The 20,210-nt window shown below is 36.8% G+C and overlaps 1 protein-coding gene across 1 annotated transcript; it reads left to right on the top strand.

The window, feature by feature from the left end:
* Nucleotides 1–6,858: 6,858 nt before the first annotated feature.
* On the top strand, nucleotides 6,859–18,756 carry LOC144662733 (uncharacterized). The gene is made up of 6 exons (XM_078523618.1): nucleotides 6,859–6,997; nucleotides 13,176–13,506; nucleotides 13,662–13,811; nucleotides 13,930–14,046; nucleotides 17,566–17,824; nucleotides 18,177–18,756. Exons 2-6 carry the CDS (start codon nucleotides 13,203–13,205, stop codon nucleotides 18,466–18,468), a joined length of 1,122 nt encoding a protein of 373 aa, XP_078379744.1. The 5' UTR covers nucleotides 6,859–6,997; nucleotides 13,176–13,202; the 3' UTR covers nucleotides 18,469–18,756.
* The last annotated feature ends 1,454 nt before the right edge of the window (nucleotides 18,757–20,210 follow it).

Below are 20,210 nucleotides of genomic sequence, written 5' to 3'. Positions count from 1 at the left end.
TGGGGCGCCGAGTGTCAAAAAACTATTTAGTGCATTTTTCGCTATTATTTTTGTTATTTACTAAATAACAAAGATGTTCTCTTTGTTATTTAGAAATCACCAAGTTAGCGACTTTTACATTTACAAATAGAAAATTATTTTCACTCGGTGATTTATAAATTGCAAACAACTTTTCGTTGCGATTTATAAATCACCAACAACTCCTCTTTGCGATTTATAAATTGCAATCAACTTGTATTTGCGATTTATAAATTGCAATCAACTTGTATTTGCGATTTATAAATTGCAATCAACTTGTTTTTGCGATTTATAAATTGCAGACTACTTATCTGCAATTTATAAATCGCAGTTACGTTAATTGCGATTTATAAATTGAAGTCGTTCATGCGTAATTTATAAATCGCAAATGTGCGATATGTAAATCGCAAATGCGTTTTATAAATCGCAAATGTGATTTACAAATCGCAAATGCGATATATATAAATCGCAAATGCGTTTAATAAAGCGCAAATGCGATATATATAAATCGCAAGTCCGTTTTGTAAATCGCAAATGTGATTTATAAATCGCAAATGCGACATATATGATAAATCGCAAGTGCGTTTTATAAATCGCAAAGGTGATTTATAAATCGCAAGTGCGTTTTATAAATCGCAAATGGGATTTATAAATCGCAAGTGCGTTTTATATAAATCGCAAGTGCGTTTTATAAATCGCAAATGGGATTTATAAATCGCAAATGTGCGATATGTAAATCGCAAATGCGATATATATAAATCGCAAGTGCGTTTTATAAATCGCAAATGGGATTTATAAATCGCAAGTGCGTTTTATAAATCGCAAATGGGATTTATAAATCGCAAATGCGTTTTATAAATCGCAAATGCGTTTCATAAATCGCAAATTACATTTGCGGTTTAAATTTTTCGACATACACTTGGCGCCTCGTGAAACGTTGCCATCTTGTAATCGTTGGCTCTTTCTTTCTCAGCGGTATATAAAACTGAACTGGAATTTAATTTTGGCGCGGCCTAGCCTCGCTCTTACAGCATAACATAAGTCATTTCTTCAAATCTAATAGTTTATTTTCGGTCTTGAATGATCAACACTGTTTGGAGTGAGGGCGGGCGGGGGTTAAGAGGTTGAAGAAGAGTGCCTTTATTTAAACAGGGTTGCTCTTTCAGTAATTATAAATTACAAAATTACTGCTATCAATAGAGGCCCTATAAAAAAACCTTAATTAAAAATTACAAGTTCACTTAATTTTAAAATCTACAAGTTTTCATTTAAAAATTTACAACTACAGGTTTTCATTAAAAACTTTACAACCATGGTAATAAAATGCTTTCTTCGTAGATTCTAATTTTACAAAAGGCAGTCTAAGATAATTACTTTGCCTGGTAGTTCTACTTAAAACACCTTTATTAAATTTAACATCTTTATTAAGTTGAGGGGACCCAATAAACATAACGATTTTAGAGTAAACGGTTAAAAAATCCTTAAGCATTTAACTAAACTAACTAATAATTTTAAAATTACAACTAATTACGTTCTAAGCTGCTTTTCAAGGATGCCGTGTACTTAGCTTAAAATCTATAAAATCTACCTTTAAAAATCTATCAAAATCTACTAGAAATCTATTAGAAATCTATTACAAACCTATTAAAATCTATTAAAGATCATTCGATGACAACTCGGCTCCTCTGTAAGAGAAGCTCTTCTTTAAATAATTGGTAATCTATAGAAGGTGATGTCGTCCCGAGACACAAATCTATACTTTAGGTACCCTTGAGTCATCCCATGCACAGTTTTTTTTATTCAACCCTACCGTAAAATTCCGGTTATAAGCACCCCCCCCCTCCCCGCTTATAAGCCCTTCCGGTTATAGGCCCATCTACCTGGAAACAAAAAAAAATACATCCGATTATAAACCCCTCCGGATAAAAGGTCCCCTCTACCGGATGACAGTACTAAACAGGGCTAAATGTTGCTTTATTATGCGTTTTTAACTTAAAAACGTATTTCGATCAACGTTCTCGTGGCTCTTTTTGAAACGCTTTTTTCATTCCGCTAAGCCTTCCTAAGCTCCTCCGCTTATAAGCCCACCCAAAACCCCTTACGAAGTTGTATAAGCCCAGGGCTTATAACCGGAATTCGACGGTATCTGTCAGGGTCTCAAAGGGGGGGGGGGGGCGGTGCCTGGAGCCCCGGAGCCTTGAAATTTCTGCTTTGGAGCCCCGAGCCCGATCATTTTACTGACTGGAGCCCTGATCCTTTTTTTGGCTTGTTTTATGACTGCATTTTGTTTGTTTGTGCGTGTTAACTGCCACAAAATAACAGAATCTGAAGAGAGGATAGTACTTATTACAAGTGTACGCGATTATGTTAATAACTGGCTTCTTGGGTTTAAAAAGCTGGTCGGAATTGTGGACGTTTTAATTTGCGGACTTGATTTAGAGTTACAAAATAATTTTTATATCTTAAGATTGTAGACCATAGTGGAGCCCGGAGCCCAAAAGCAGATGATATGGAGCCCTGATATTTTCGTCTTGGAGCCTTGGAGCCCTGCATTTTTTAGCCAGGATCCCTGGAGCCCTAAACCCCTTTGAGACCCTGATCTGTTACCGTGATTAATTTAATTTAATTTGTACGACTTACTTTAATTTTTTAATATATTATCTTAGCATGTAGACTGACAAATAGATGGAATGTATGCCTGCGAAAAAACATAGTTTTAAAAAAATTCTCATATTGTTATTGTTAATGTTATTGTTGTCTTCTGGGTACTAAGATCATAACAATGTATTACAGGCACTTATTGATAGGTTACAGTGTGGTTAACCTTGCAAGCTTTACGAAACATTCGCCTTTTCATGCCAAAAGGAAGAAAGTGGATAGTTGATAATACTTGAATCCTACATATAAAATGGGGCTAGGGCCGCTTGCAATGTCTTTCGCGAGAAAACTATTTTTAGAACAAACCCTTGAGCGAGATAAAATGACTTGTGACCTTGTCCAAGAAGTTTCGCGCGTGCAGTGCGCCACCTGCGGTTAGTAGTCTGTGAATTTGCGATAGGATTTTTGTTATTGAAAGCCATTTTAAGCTCCTACAGTCTAAATAGTGGTCACCATTACTTATGTATTGCTGTTTCGGCATTTCTAGTTAAGTTAATTCCGTCATAGCGCGCACCAAAAAAGCAGTCAAAAATAATGGTAAAAAATATTTTTTACGCGAAAACATATTTGCAACCGCAATACCATGCATGTACACTGCTGGTACTATGAACTTCTGATACATGCAGTTGTTGGGTTTCTTGAGAACTAAGAAAAATATTTCAATATTTAAATACGCGGACAACCTCCTCAAGTGGTATTTAGATTCTTTTAGCAAGTGAAAATAGCATATATTAATATTTTAAGGCTGCCAACAATCATGAAGGAAATAAAGATATTATTTTAGACAGAAAAAAAATGTAAATGTATTTCGTGATTCCAATTAAACTCGCCCTGTAAACATTAACTTCTGCCAACAAACTTGACTCCAAAATTCAATTTTCGATTTATGTATGACTCATTTGCGATTTATATATGTCGCATTTGCGATTTACAAATCACATTTGCGATTTATAAAACGCACTTGCGATTTATATATGTCGCATTCGCGATTTATAAATCGCAATTTGCGATTTATAAATCGCGAATGTGATTTATAAATCGCAAATGCGACATATATAAATCGCATTTGCGATTTATAAATCACATTTGCGATTTACATACCGCACATTTGCGATTTATAAATCACATTTGCGATTTATAAAACGCACTTGCGATTTATAAATCACTTTTGCGATTTATAAAACGCATTTGCGATTTATATATATCGCATTTGCGATTTATTAAACGCATTTGCGATTTATATATATCGCATTTGCGATTTGTATATCACATTTGCGATTTATAAAACGCATTTGCGATTTACATATCGCACATTTGCGATTTATAAATTACGCATGAACGACTTCAATTTATAAATTGCAATTAACGTAACTGCGATTTATAAATTGCAGATAAGTAGTCTGCAATTTATAAATCGCAAAAACAAGTTGATTGCAATTTATAAATCGCAAATACAAGTTGATTGCAATTTATAAATCGCAAATACAAGTTGATTGTAATTTATAAATCGCAAAGAGGAGTTGTTGGTGATTTATAAATCGCAACGACAAGTTGTTTGCAATTTATAAATCACCGAGTGAAAATAATTTTCTATCTGTAAATGTAAAAGTCGCTAACTTGGTGATTTCTAAATAACAAAGAGAACATCTTTGTTATTTAGTAAATAACAAAAATAATAGCGAAAAATGCACTAAATAGTTTTTTGACACTCGGCGCCCCATAGCTGATTACCTTATGGCTTATTATAAGAAATTAACGCTTTATGAAATTAACGCGAGTTTAAAAAATTTGCGTTTTTTAAGTCGCGTTTATTATTGTTAACGTTAATTTCCGCGCCGTTAATTGAGTGGAACGTTAACAATTTCTTGATACAGCAACTGTGAAGAACGCTCGAAGTGGTCAGATTCCTTTGCTTAACCCCTAAGTTTGGGGAAAGTACCACGAACATTCTTTGCGTTTTGGATTATTCGCCTAGAGTTGAAATAAACTTATTTCTGTTGTCTCAGAAAGCGTTTTTCTTTGTGTACGTCGCGTTACTTACTTACTTACTAAATCTTCTTCGTTCCTATGTGGAACATATATCCTTAACTAGTGTGCGCCACCTTACCCTATTTTGTGAAGTGCCCTTTGCCTTATTCCACGTAAGGTATTTGTTGGGGTCTCCCTTTCTTTCGCTTCCCCTGTGGGTTCCACACTAGTGCCCTCTTGACTACATATCTATTTGGTCTCCTCAGCGTGTGGCCGATCCACGTCGCGTTAATTTCCTTTATTTTGAAATGTACGCCCTCCTCCCCCGCCGTACTTTCCAATCAACTTCGGTCAAAACGGTAAAAAAAACATCATTCATCTATTCATAGCTTTATTATATTCAAGGTTTAAAGTAAAATTTTACATTAGATCTCATCAACTATTGTGATAGTCGTCACAAATAGCTTCTCGCATTTCTGATTTTAACATCTAGCAGAATAGTTAACCCAGTTTTCAGCGGGTTGTTGCCGGGCACCATCGCCTTGAGAGCAACAGGCGTTCTTGAAAACGAAATCCATTTCAATCAACAATATGTTTACATGTTGATAATTAACATAACTATGGCAGTTTCTGTCAAAGTTTAATTTCTTTAAGAATAACCGACTCTAGCTAAAAACGACCTCCTTCCCATCACCCACCACTCGCGCTTCGCGCTCGCTCCCAACGCCCCACAACTCTCTATCAGAATCTGCCGCGCTCAATCGGCCCTGGAAAAGCCTGTGAAGTAGGCAGGGAAATTAACGCTTCATGAAATTAACGCGAATTTCAAAAAATTGCGTTAATTTAAGCCGCTTTTATTATTGTTAACGTTAATTTCAGCACCGTTCATTAAATGGAGCGTTAATTTACATGACCTTAATTTCAATTATTTTTCTATTTCTCGATGCAAGTTTAGTAAAATGTATTCATACCTTCTTCCCCGCTGTACTTCCCAATCAACTTCGGTCAAAACGGTAAGAAACATCATACATCTATTTATAGCTTTACATTAGATCGCATCAACTATTGTGATAGTCGTCACAAATAGCTACTCGCATTTCTGATTTTAACATCTAGCAGAATAGTAAACCCAGTTTTCAGCGGGTTGTTGCCGGGCACCATCGCCTTGAGAGCAACAGTCGTTCTTGAAAACGAAATCCATTTCAATCAACAATATGTTTACGTGTTGATAATTAACATAACTATGGCAGTTTCTGTCAAAGTTTAATTTCTTTAAGAATTACCGACTCTAGCTAAAAACGACCTCCTACGCTATTGACAATTAGTTTACGTACAGTGGTAATAACGGTTATTCTTTGGAAACCAACACAATTTAAAAAAGGTTGTCTTGTAATCTCGACGTTTAACAAATAGTCCAGAAGTCCTTTGGACAAGTCTTTCGAGACTGTTCTGTTTTTGCTGAACGTGCTGTAGAGTATTTTTGTAAAATGCTAATTCGATCCATCTTCACGCAAGGATGGAAACAGTCCTTAATTATATAACGAATAAACATGGTTTGTTTTCCTGTCGCGGTATGTTTCGAGCCTGTTTTGTTTTCATTACTTGGAGCGGGAAATGAATGAATGTCAAAGTGAGAAATTAGAAAAAAACATTTGCTTTTCAGCAAGGAAAGTTATATCTGCAATATCGATCGTTTAGACAAGAAATTTCCACTTCTACCTAAAACCTGTAGGCTCATTCTAATTATGTATAATCGGCTCATTATACTAATGATTGATATTTAAATATTTCATTCTAAGAAAAAGTACCGTACAGTTCTAACAAAGCTATGCTAACAAGCCTTGTTCTTCTTAAAGTTAATCGACGTTTACGGTTTTACTGTTTCCACTCTGATTGATTTATTCTTAATCCGTTTATTAAGGCACAAAATTCTGACTTGAAATTGGGTTAGCTAGAGGCCAGCAAAGCTTTAAATATTAAAACAAGGGGACCCCTAGTGCGCTTTAAAATTTCATTTCTTTCACAAATTAAGTGTATTTGTTAAGGTACCGGGTCTACTGAAAACAATTTTAATTAGCCTTTAAAAAATCATCTTTGTACTTTGTATAGTTATATTGGAGTCCATGTCAAAATCCTTATTATTACTAAGATGCACCCAGGGTCAAATCAGTACTTATTGTCTACAAAAACGCGAGCAATAACAAACTCTTCTGGTATCACGAAACGAAATTTATCAAAAGACGGAAAAATTCTAAGGGCATTTATTCTGCGAATTCTCTTTGTGTTGCTGTGCCGAAAGAACTTCTTTCGCTATTGAACAAGTGGCTTTTGGGATCAGGTTTCTTTTATCCAGGTTAGATATAAATCTAATCATACAATGTTTTTTTAAAAAGTTGATTTAAGTCGAGAAGACAGCGATGGTCTACATTTCGTCTCCCATCTACAAATTAATCTCACCCAAAACTTCGTTAAACAAATTGCTTCTTAGAAAAAAATTCAAATTTCTACTGTGTGTGTTGTTTTTGGGAGGCCCAATGTATCCACGGTTGCATTTTGAATTGGCTTGTGATTTTGTGCTCTATCTTGTCGTTATCGTGTTCTACGTAGTATCTGCCCTCCTTAATATGCATTTTTTAGCCATAGAGTGTGGATTTTGAAAGTAAACAATTCGTTCGGAAGTCATTTTTCGATTTAAACATGCCAAACTACACTACAATGAGTGATCATAACTGGCCATATTTTTTTACATTTTGCTGATTTTTTAAAAAATAAAAATAGGCTACCGTGGCAGCGATTCTGGTATTTTTGCCTAGGCTCTCACAGTTAAAAGTCAAGGTCCTTCAATAAATTGAAGCTATAGCTACCTTTTTTAAAAAGATCTTTAATGATGGTTAATAAGGTGAAAAGGAGCTCGGTGGATGTCTGCGATTATAAAAATGTATTTTTTATTTTTTAAGCCACCAGTCCGCCATATTGAATTTAGTTTTTTAATCAGTCCTGAATAAATCCAGTTTAACTTGCCAACACGGCGATTTTAAATCAATTTTAATCTCGGCAAAATTCTGAAAAGCAGAGAGCATCCTTTAATTGGTTAATTTCACTAAAACAAAGAGCTAGGGTTGATTTGCACTATTTTGCCTCCACTACACATCCGGACACACAAACCATTGATTAAATTGGGTGCGTTGGCCAGCCAAGCCATCGTCCCGTTTATTCCATCTCAACATATAATACAAGGTATGAATAAATGACAAATACTTAAGTGCACCAAAGCCGGACACGAAAACCCCTAAAAACCAGCAAGTGGAGAAAACGGGGAACGTGTGGCCCCGACCAAGGCAGTGGCGCAACCCTTGGGGGTTTAGGGTATTATTATCTAACTACTGTAAACAAATACTTCTCCAAATATACGATCTTACAGTGATACAATTCTGATAGCAAACCTAAATATTTAAACAAGACGAAGCGTCATTCGAAATATATGATCTTACAGTGATACAATTATAATAGCAGAACTAAAAATTTAAACAAAACGAAGCGTAATCCTGCATCCACTGATGACATAGGAAAAACAAATATAACCAAACATTGACCAAAACGTGACGAAGGCTGACCGTAGAATGTCTCACCTTTCTAACGGCCACCTATTTAAACTCAAATCCCACTATACACTGCGCACCTCAAACCCGCACCCAGCCCTCTGATCCGTGCCGGCAAAATAGTAATTTATGCTAATTTAAGATCATCACAAATTACATATTTTGCCTCCACTACACATCCGGACACACAAACCATTGATTAAATTGGGTGCGTTGGCCAGCCAAGCCAACATATAGAGATAAAAAGAAAGGGCTAGAGCAAAGTGATTATAATTTTGAACTTCTCATCTACTTGCTAGAGAGTGTCAACAGAATGTAACTAATTGTTCACAACAGAGGTTGAGGCCAAAGGGCCATGTTAGCGGAAATTCCTTGAAAGAGACCATCATCTGAGTGGGTAGTTCACAGATCGTGCAGCCACTTGAAACCATGGAAAGCGCAATTGATAGAGGAAACTGATTATTTTGCTTGAATCCAGCAGATACTGCAGATGTACAATTGATGTGCTTCACAGGGATGAGATTGGTAGCCAACACAGTTGTATAAAAGTCATAAAAGGATCTCCATCTGTTGAAAACTCTTGCGTAACTAAGTCCCGGAAGATCTGGAAACAAGAGCTGTAAATTTCATTTTCTCCATTATTAAAGATACCTCTCCCGTATTACAGATAGATGAAGCCCAGAACCTCGTGTCAAAACTGTCTGCAGAAAAAACGAAAAAACCAAGTGAAAATAAAACAATATGTGACAACAAAGAAGAGGGGGAATATATACGAAATTAAAAATAACCCCAACCTGCCTTAACAAAACAGAAACTAAGCAAGCTAACAGACAAGCAACTAACAAAGAAACACAATAAAATATTTGTGAACGCTTTATCTAGAAAGAAACAAAACTACAACAAACATACTCTATATACCACTCAAGGTACTATCTGATATACAATTGTTCAACATCAACAGTCTCACATCAGCCCCTTCAAGGGCAGTGTTTACAAATCTTCAAAATAAGCAAACTTGTATGACAGACCGCTCAAGGACACTGTATGCAAATCTTCAACATTAAGAATCTTATATCATAGACCCATCAAAGGCACTGTTAAACAAATAATCGAAAATTACAAACTGATATTATAGATCCGTAAACGGCACATGTCAAGGGCCACGTCATCTTCAAGGAGAAGGCTTGAAAGCCAAATAGCAATGTACAGTCGAATCCCAGTAACTCGAACCTTCAAGGGAAATCGAAAAAGGTTCGAGATATCGGGAGTTCGAGTTATCGAGGGTAAAATCAGTAAGAAAATGACCTAAAGGGGAATCGAAAAAGATTCGAGTTAGCGGGAGTTCGAGTTACTGAGGGTTCGAGTTATCGGGATTCAACTGTACTAACATTGTGGGACGCGAAATGCATTGGAAACCAACGCGAAACGTTGGCTTATAAGAATACTAAAATTATTGCGTAAAGGTACAAAGATCAAGATCAATAATACAAACGCTTTTCCTCATATTTTTAATAGGAATAGATAAAGGATTAAATATCGTTGGAGGTGTTGAAAATAAAACGAAACATTGCAAACTAAAAAACTCGTAATAGCGATCTCGGCAAAGACAGATCCGAGCAAGTCACTAAAACTAACATTGCTCCTAAAAGCGATCTTAGCAAAAACAGATTCCATCATCACTACCGGTAAATCTAACAATATTTCTTGTAACAAAAACCCCAGAATTAAAAGTAGTGGCAACTTGAACCCCTACTTATTGTGCCTAATATGAAACAAGGTGCACCAAAAACTTTCCAAAATACTGAAGTGATAATTAAATACAATCTTTTCACTTGACACCAGATTTAATATCACAATACACCAACAGAACAAGTAAACGAAAAGAGGGATCAATAAATGGCAATGGCAAAGCTTCAGACTCATGATCTAGGAAATAAAATACAAAAACAATTGAATTAATGTAAAATAAAATGAAAAGCGCTAAATGCGACTAGTATGAAAAAACCAATGGATAACTAGGATCAAAACTGAAAGCAAACGCAAAACAGAACAAACTACACCTTGATTCTGGGCATTCCTTTCAGTGATTAGCTGGTGGACCGTACTTTCTTTAACTGCTATAACAGTGAAGGATAATTGGGACACTCAAGCTTGCCAGATCGTGCAGCGGCTTGAAACCATGGAATGCGCAACTGATAGAAAACACTGATGTGCTCGAATACAGCATTAACTGCATGAACGAGGCACAATTGATGGGCTTTACAGGGATGGGACTGGTACCCAACACAGTTGAGGCAAAAGATCTCCATCTGTTAAAAACTCCTGTGTAACTAAGAGAAATCTCTGAAGCACTCAAAAACAAGAGCTGTAAATTTCATTTTCTTTCTTTTTCTTTTTATTTTTAATAATAATAAAGACACCTCTCCTGTATCACATGTAGGTGAAGACTATAACCTCGTGCCAGAAATGTCTAAAGAAAAAACGAAACAAAGTGATAATAAAGGAATATGTGAAAACAAACAATGGTACTTGAACAAAAGAGAGACTAAGCAAGCTAATACATACAGACAAGCAACTTCCAGAGAAACGCAATTCAATATTTATGAACGCTTACTCCAGAAAGAAACAAAACGACAAGAAACATACATGTACTCTATACACCACTAAAGGGCACTATGAAAATATATAAATACTTGACATTGACAGTCTCATATCAGACCCCTAAAGGGGAGTGATAATAAATCTTCAACATTATCAATCATTAAACATAGACCCCTCAAGGGCACTGTATTCAAAACTTCAACATAAACAATCTCATATCATAGACCCCTCAAGGGCACTGTATTCAAATCTTCAAGATAAACAATCTCATATCATAGACCCCTCAAGGGAACTGTATTCAAATCTTCAACATAAATAATCTCATATCATAGACCCCCCCCAAGGATAGTGTAATCACATCTTCAACAAAAACAACAATAATAATAATAATAATAATAATAATAATAATAGTAATAATTTTATTTGTCTATTTCTAAAATATTTACAATGGCTAAAGATACATTCTGACTTAAATCTGTGCATACATTACAAATACGACTTATTTTTGGTAATAATAATAATAATGATGGTTTATTTGCATTCCAACAATATTGGCTCTTCTATGCAAACTCAAGGGCACTGTATTCAAATCTTCAACGTAGACAATCTCATATCATAGACCCCTCAAGGGCACTGTAATCAAATCTTCAACATAAACAATAATAATAATAATAATAATAATAATGGTTTATTTGAATTCCAACAATATTGGCTCTTCTATGCAATCTCAAGGGCACTGTATTCAGATCTTCAACATAAATAATCTCGTATCATAGACCCCTCAAGGGCACTGTATTCAAATCTTAAACATAAACAATCTCATATCATAGACCCCTCAAGGGCACATGCCCTTCAAGCAGAAGGCTAAAACGCCATAAAGCAAAGTACTAATACTGTAGAACGCAAAATGCATAGGAGACTAACGGGAAACCTTTGCCCGTAGCAACAATATAATGTATGCGCAAAAATTAACCGAGATCAATAAACGCAATAACAAGGAATAAAATAGGAACAGATAGAAGGTGTAGAAAATATAGTGATACACTCAAAACTAATAAGCCCGTTATAGTGATCTGAACAAAGACAGATAAATTTTCAGCACCAATAAATTAGTGATTAGTGGAATTATAAGTAGTGGCAACATGAAGCCCGACTAATAGTGCCTATAATGAAACAAGGCGTGGGAATTACTTTCCAAAACTGAAGTGATCTACGCAATCTGCCTTTAAAGAAAACATGAATAAAGTGTTAAATCAAAAGGAAATCAAACCAAAAGTAAAATGGAACAAACTACACCTTGATCCTGGGCGTTGTTGCTTAGCCACTCTGACCGTAAGTCGGCAGGACCAGCACAAGAAAGGAGTCTCTACAGAGACCTGGTTTTGCTTCAGCTCTATAATTTTTCTTCTCATCGTCTTCGTCCGACATCTGCCACGTCGTGATGTTTGCATTCCAAAGCAGAATGGCGACTAAAAAGACATTCCCCGATAGAACGCTTTCTTGGATTTGTCAAAGTCTTTACGACAAAGACCGACGATATCGTCTTCAATTGCGTCTAGGACCGATTTGTTAGCTCTAAACTGATCTTCATTACTCTTCTTATTGAACGAAAGGAGAAGCAACGCGCTTCTTTCAACATCCCGCATCTGCTCAGCGGCACCTCATCGCTCGATCTCGTAGAACCAAGAAAAAATATTGGTAGAACTAAAATTATAGTCGCGACAAGATTCTTTATCTGACCAAGAAGATCACGATTGAGTTCCGAGGAATAATTTCTCTGACTCTAGTTTTGTCCGGTGGAAAACCAAACATTGACCAAAACGTGACGAAGGCTGACCGTAGAATGTCTCACCTTTCTAACGGCCACCTATTTAAACTCAAATCCCACTATACACTGCGCACCTCAAACCCGCACCCAGCCCTCTGATCCGTGCCGGAAAAATAGTAATTTATGCTAATTTAAGATCATCACAAATTACATTTTCTGTCTGCGGATGATGACTTGTGCATTGCAGAGGTCCCGTTGTGACTTGTTAGTAGCAAGACATGAGTATGGAAATATTGAGAGTATTGAGAGGTTCGGAAATTAAAAATTATATTGAATCGACTTGTTCATTGACTATATATAGTGTAGGTTAAATCCGTATTGAGGTTAGATCCGATTTTCACAATGACATAAAATAACTTGAATTCACTAAAAGGAAACAGATTAAACTAGGCTGAAAACGGATTTAACCTGAGAACGGATTTATCCTGCAACATATACACGAAATGGAGACTTTGATCAATAGAGACTAAACCAGTAACGAAACAAACGTTTTTATTTTGAAGGAAATTCCAGTTGCCTGATATGACAAAATGACTTGGCTACAGATAATTCTTATTGCCGTGTTGTTTCGCAACATTACCAGCCAGGAGTGCGGTGTCGACACTTACTCCATCTATCAACAGATGCTTAAGGGCCACATATTTAAGACGTTCAATGCTCGACACGGTTCACTTGATTGCAGACAGGCGTGCAATTCTGACGTCAGATGTCAAAGCTATAATTACGTCATATTCAGAGACATATGTGAGTTAAATAACAGGACTAAGGAGGCCAGGCCAGAGGATTTTGTCAAGGACAAGGACAGATATTACATGAGGAAGGCCCCCAAAAGAGGTATTGAAAAGTTAATTACTAAACAATTATTCCTCGGCTGTTGGCTCGTTATTTTTTTTTTCACTATGTTTATATCATTGAAATGTTTCTTATAAAAAAATGATCAAAATCTCTTACTTAATGCTTACAAAATAATGTGAATATATTAATTCCAGTGCCCCTTGGTTCCATTCCCGAACTGCCTGCTGATTCGTGTAAAGAGATCAAAGCAAGTGAAAGAGGACTAGCGGTCAGCGGCAATTACTGGTTAGATGCCACGAGATCTGGAGACTCCCTTCTCGCTCGCTGTGACATGCAAACAGAAAGTAAGTGGGTCTACTATTATATCAGTATCTAATCTCAGTAAACGTACGGACACGAAATGAAATGTGAAACTTAAGCAAAAATTAGATTGCAATTATCCCCTTTTATTGTTTTATGCAGTTGCAGACTTCTGCTTCATGCATCCGTGTCTCAACAATGGAAAGTGCGTAAACAGTCACGTGAACTACACCTGTTTGTGCAATTCGGCTTGGTGGACTGGGGAGAGTTGTGAACAAGGTAAAATAATTATCATTATAAATGACCTCTTGTTAGAGTGATTTCACTAAAATCCTGAAAAAGGTTATTACACTTTTAGATACTATTAGACACTTATTCCATTGTCTGTTATTGTTGAATATTACGCTCAAACTTGTAGATATTGTTTCACGGGTGAAATGAAATCACTCTATCTTTTAAATGACAAGAAATCGGACTTTCGCGAAGCGGGTGTTCGATTTCTTGTCATTGCCATTTCTTGTCTTATTACCATTATTAATAATGGTAAAAGGACTAAGTTGAGTCCAATTCGGTCTGTAATTAATCGTACGAGTGGTAAACAAAATCGGACGACCGCGTAGCGGGAGTCCAATTTGTTTAATCACGAGTACGATTACTGACAGAATTGGACGACACGAAGTCCTGTTACCAATTAATCAAAACTATAACAAAATTTGAAAAAGAAACCAACCTTCGGTTGAATAGTAAAACATCTTTATAAATACTGAAAAACACAACAGTCTATTATCAACAATTATATAATAACCTGAATTCTACGCGCATTTTGATTGGTTCTTACTTATGATCTATCAGAGTACAGACACATGGATGACGTCACGCGGTGGTGTGACTCGCGCGCGTGATCAGAGTTCATAGTGGTTCATAGTCCAAATCAGAGTTGTCGGCAAAGTTTTTCAAACTTGCGAGGCCACAACAAAGCAAAAAAGTTCAGCTTAATTACAAATCTTCAGTGAGAAACAATACGCCAAGCATCGTTCACCTTTCGAAGCATTTAAATAGGCCAAACAAGCTTGGAGAAGACAGTGAATTATTCGAGAAATTATCCGAAATCTGTATAAAAGTTTGACCGGTGTTGTACAGTTGGACGACGCCACGGGAAACAAACGAATTGTGGTTGAACGCTTCGGTTATGTTTACAGATTTGAACAACTTTCCAAATCGGAATAAAGGTTAGTTTTTTCATTGACTTTCAATTGACCATTTTTCTGTGTATTCAATCGGATTAACAATGCTTCGTGTTAACGAAAACTTAATAGTGAAATCATAACAACTTAGCTCAACGGTACGGCAGCATTGCTCACACAGAAGTGTGCTGAAGTCTTGTGTTATTATATAAAACAAATAGATTTAATTTTGCCGTGCGTCTGTTCAGTAATACTCAGAAGACGTCAAAATGTGGTATGAACATCAGTGACCCACTCGGCTAGCGCCTCGTGGGCCACTTCTCTGTTCATACCACATTTTGACGTCATCTGTGATCTATTACTGAACAGACGCACGGCAAAATGAAATCTATTTGTTAAATGGACAACGAAAGCGCGCGCAAAATGACGCGTACTTCCCAACTACACAGGCATGACGCGTACACTGTCCTATTAGTGCTCAGATCGGGCTGCGGATAACCAAACACGTTAGAGACTTTTGCTATAGTTTTGATTTATGACAAAATATTGGACATTACAAACGTAAAGTTTTTTAAGGTTGAAGTCGTATGTTCCGACATCGGGAGAAAGCAAGCTTTGTTCTTTACTGGGCATTTTTAAATAAATATGGGTTATTGACTAAGCGTGAGGTCAAGATGGCAGGATATTGGTCAAGTTCTTTTTTTGCGTGTTTATGGACCGAGACGAAGTCGAGGTCCATAAACACGCAAAAAAAGAACGAGGCCAATATCCTGCCATCTTGACCGAACAAGCTTGGTCAATAAAGGATTTATTATTTGACTTTTTTCGAGTACTGAAAAGGAAGCCAGTTGCATGGACAATCAATGGCGCACGCTAAAATCATTTCATTGGTTTAAAAGTTTAACGAGTGACTGTCAAATTTTTGAATGAATCGAGTTGAAGTAAAACGACGCGACAACAGCGAAATTCAACTCTTTTTAACAGATGTTTTTTAACCGTCAAAAGGATATTGAAATGGCTAAAATTGCGAATCAACGTTGAGTTTGAATCCATAAAACAAGAATGTCCATTCCATCTGGCCGCCAGCTTTTGATTATTGGAAGTTTTGCAGAGTATTTGCTCGCTTCTGGCGCTTTTGTGGTGCAAACCTGCCCTGACACGAGCTGAATATTGAAATTGTGATTGTTGAAAGCGTTTGGGACTTACCACTGGTCGACTTCACGGGAAAAGCTTGAACTTTCCTACATCGTTGATATAAATGTCCGACCCGACCTTATTCGACGTGAGCGTTAGAGGCTTCGGTCAAAAGATGTTTTAAAAGCTTTCAGTGCCTGGTTCGCCGTACCGTCCGCTTTCTTCCATTTTGGAGATTTTACACAAACGACTAGTTTGCCGAAGTCTTTATTCTTCAGGTATGTCACTCACTTCTCTCCCTTTTCCGCCGAAAAAAAACCGATAACATGTTTTCAAGTCGCTTTGCGTTTTCATTTTTGTATTAGGTGGTTGTTGTGGCAAATAAAATTCACGAAACTCGTTAGCATTTGCTGATTAATTTGTTTGTTCTTACTTCAATATTTATTTCTTTGTTATCGGACTCCATTTCGCTAGAAACAAACAGAAAATACTTGTGTTGTTTCGGAAAATACTTTTATAGCTCAAATTTACGACGGAAAAGCTTTTTGAAGTAGCGACGACGGAACTAAAAATTTTTCGGCTTTTTTTTTCGCTTGCGGTCGGGCGTCCCGGCGCAAGATGGCAATCAGAGCACGGGATTCGTTTCATCTTGACCGCTCACGGAGCTAGTAAAATAATAAAGCATGTTATTTCTACTCAGACACATATGCATCTAACTGAATTGGAATTATAATAATAAACGTGTACTTTAAATAAAGAGATAAAAATATCATGATTACGAATAGCAATACCAATAACAGCATGAGCAAGTGACAAGCTGACCATCGTAACTGAACAACTTGACTTTTCCCTTTGATATATACCTAACTTACTATATTTAAAATCCTTGCCCCATTTGTTGAAGAGTGGATAGCGCTATCCACCGGATAAATCACTATCCAGTGAATAAGTGCTGACAAAACATACTACGCTATCCACTGGATAATAAGTTACCCAGTGGATAGCGTTATCCACCGGATAAATCACTATCCAGTGAATAAGTGCTGACAAAACATACTACGCTATCCACTGGATAATAAGTTACCCTGTGGATAGCGTTATCCACCCTTTCAACAACTGGGGCCTGCACAGTAACTGCCTCCTTTAATTAAAATGCGTGTAGGTTGAGATATTTTACTTGATTCGCTGGCATAAGAGCTGGAGCTAAAATTGATATACCCTTATTTTTTTTTTCAAAATGATCTGGCATGGCAAACACCTAAGAGTAATGTCGGCGACCTTTGAGAATAGCAAATGGTCATAATTGGATATAAACTCGGACTAAAATTATATTTTAGCATTTTAAATAAAACATTTCATTTTTACTTCAGACACAAAGGCACCTGACTGAATTGAATTAACTGATTAACATGTACTTTAATGAAGAGATAAGAATATCATCGAATATTTTTTGATGTATTACTTATGTCTGCTGTTACAGCTGTACTTCCACCAACGGTGGGCTGTGTCAGTCTGACCAGATCAGAAGCTACAGATAGCTATGAAGTGAATGCTGATCATGACAAACCACCCTATTTCTGTCGCGTTCTTCCTGAGGAGGAGATCAATGCTGGTGACTCATACACGATGACGGTTGAACTGATGAATGTGATTGGAAAAAGTGGTGACGTAAATCATGGACACCCTGGGGTTCTATATAACGTTATAGACGAAAACAACTTTGACTTTGTGTACTTCAGGTAACCTGGGAAAAGCCAGAAAAGGTTTTTTTAGTTCTTCCTTGGTCTCTTACATTACGTTTATTACTTTAAATATATATTACAGAAGAACGTAGACCACTTTTGATTTGTGATTCTTGTTACTCGGTTCAAAAATAGTACGAGCAACGTTTAAATAGACAGGGCTGGTTTTATTTCTATAAGAATCAGTCATTTTTGCAAACCTGTTGCAATTAAAAGTTTTTTTCGTTTGTGGCAACCGCGTTGACACAAAAGAAACTTGATACATTTTGGTTATGATGTACATTTACAAGATTAAAATACGGATTAATTCAAACACTTATAACAAGTTTTCGTCTTTTGATTTATTTAGGCCCCACAGTCAAGACCAATGCTATCAACCTGGTTACGCTTCAAACGGAAATGTGCATGTGGCCTGGGGTTCGGCGGCCTCTTGTCCCAATGGTAGCCCAAGTGGTGGAGTTTGGTTCAGTGTACGTTTGGAAGTCAGTTCAGATAAAAGCGTCAATGTCTTCCTCAACAATGATCTCGTGACGTCACTGACAGCTCATTTCGACACAAAAGGACGCGGAGGAGTGTTGGGTCAAAATGGCAACCAAAATATAATCGAGTTCAGAAACTTTCTCTTAACCGGCACCAACTAGTACGACATAGCCATGACCGAAAATACCAGGAAGTCAACATTACGATCCATTCATTAGCTTTGCAATATCTAGGCGGGAGGAATTAGTAATCGTTATAATTCAGTGTTGTACAATATATACTTATATATACTTCTGACGTACAAGCTAGTACGTGAGTCATTCACGAAAACACTTCTTGGGTTTTCCTTATTATAACAGAATTTGAAACTATAAATTGCTTTAGTAGATAACGCATTTCTGATAACTAACCCACTGATCCCAAGCACGAAAAAAATCTCACTAAAAGAAAGCATGGATATTGTACCATTTGTGACGTCATCACTTGTTTACGATATAAGTTGCTGATTACCTTATTATCGGAAATTAACTGCCTCGTCCCCAGTCGCTCACGATCGTTGGGAGAAATGCTATGTAGAGGAGGCAGATTGAACTTTACAAACGGAAACCACGCAGCGAGACACTTCCTAGGCCACAATCGTACGGCTCTATTTAATACATTATGCCTCCAAATAAAACAGTGCCCCTCAGAAAGAAGTCAGAAGCAAATAAGGTCGAAAGACCGAATTTAACATAGAACGGCAAAGGTACAAATGTCACGAAAGTTGGAGTCGTGTAATGTTCTATGGAAACTTCTATTTCGTCCACGGAATCGTTTAAAAAGTCTCCCAATCCTGGCAGAAGGCGCTTCATCATCAGAAAAGTCCGTCATTTTTAGTATTTTAACGATTTACACATTTTCGCTCACATTCGCAGATCTTCGACACAGGATTTAGCAGACTTTTCCCTTTCTGTTTTTTCCCTTCCCATCACCCACCACTCGCGCTTCGCGCTCGCTCCCAATGCTCCACAACTCTCTATCAGAATCCGCCGCGCTCAATCGGCCCTGGAAAAGTCTGTGGAGTAGGCAGGGAAATTAACGCAATAATAACGGAATTTCAAAAATTTGCGTTAATTTAAGCCACGTTTATTATTGTTAACGTTAATTTCAGCACTGTTCATTAACTGGAGCGTTAATTTACATGACCTTAATTTCAATTATTTTTTCAATTTCTCGATACAGCGTAGGTGTTTTTGTCTGCTAGGTATCACTGAAACTGTGAAGAACGCTCGAAGAGGTCAGTTTCCTTTGCTTAACCCCTACGTTTGGGGAAAGTACCACGAACATTCTCTCCGTTTCGGATTATACTGACCTCACGCAAGTTTAGTAAAATGTATTCATTGATACCTCCTTCCCCGCTGTACTTCCCAATAAACTTCGGTCAAAACGGTAAGAAACATCATACATCTATTTATAGCTTTAATATATTCAAACTTCAAAGCAAAATTTTACATTAGTTCGCATCGACTATTGTGATAGTCGTCACAAATAGCTAATCGTTTTTCTGATTTTAACATCTAGCAGAATAGTAAACCCAGTTTTTAGCGGGTTGTTGCCGGGCACCAGTCAAGCAGCAGAACGCCTTGAGAGCAACAGGCGTTCTTGATAAAAGAAAAGCATTTTAATCAACAATATGTTCACGTGTTAATAATTAACATAACTATGACCTCCACTTTGGAGATTAGTTTACGTACAGTGGTAATAACTTTGAAATTTTACCGTTATTCCCTGGGAACCAAAACAATTTAAAATAAAGGTTGTCTTGAAATTTTGACGTTTACAAATAGTCCAGAAGTCCTTTGGTCAAGTTTTTCGAGACTGTTGTGATTTTGTTGAACGTGCTATGGACTTTTTTTGTAAAACG

The sequence above is a fragment of the Oculina patagonica genome, chromosome 8 (genome assembly GCF_052425735.1).
Source record: "Oculina patagonica isolate OP01 chromosome 8, crgOcupat, whole genome shotgun sequence".
Lineage (NCBI taxonomy): Eukaryota > Metazoa > Cnidaria > Anthozoa > Scleractinia > Oculinidae > Oculina > Oculina patagonica.
The sequence above is the reverse complement of the archived record's forward strand: the minus strand, read 5'-3'. Positions and strand labels throughout refer to the sequence as shown.

Excerpts from the sequence above, each read along its gene's own strand:
- LOC144662733 (XM_078523618.1), top strand. The coding sequence starts at position 13,203 with ATGACTTGGCTACAGATAATTCTTATTGCCGTGTTGTTTCGCAACATT. Across the intron at positions 13,507-13,661 it reads GAGGAAGGCCCCCAAAAGAG|TGCCCCTTGGTTCCATTCCC; the intron begins GTATTGAAAAGT and ends TATTAATTCCAG. Across the intron at positions 14,047-17,565 it reads TGGGGAGAGTTGTGAACAAG|CTGTACTTCCACCAACGGTG; the intron begins GTAAAATAATTA and ends CTGCTGTTACAG.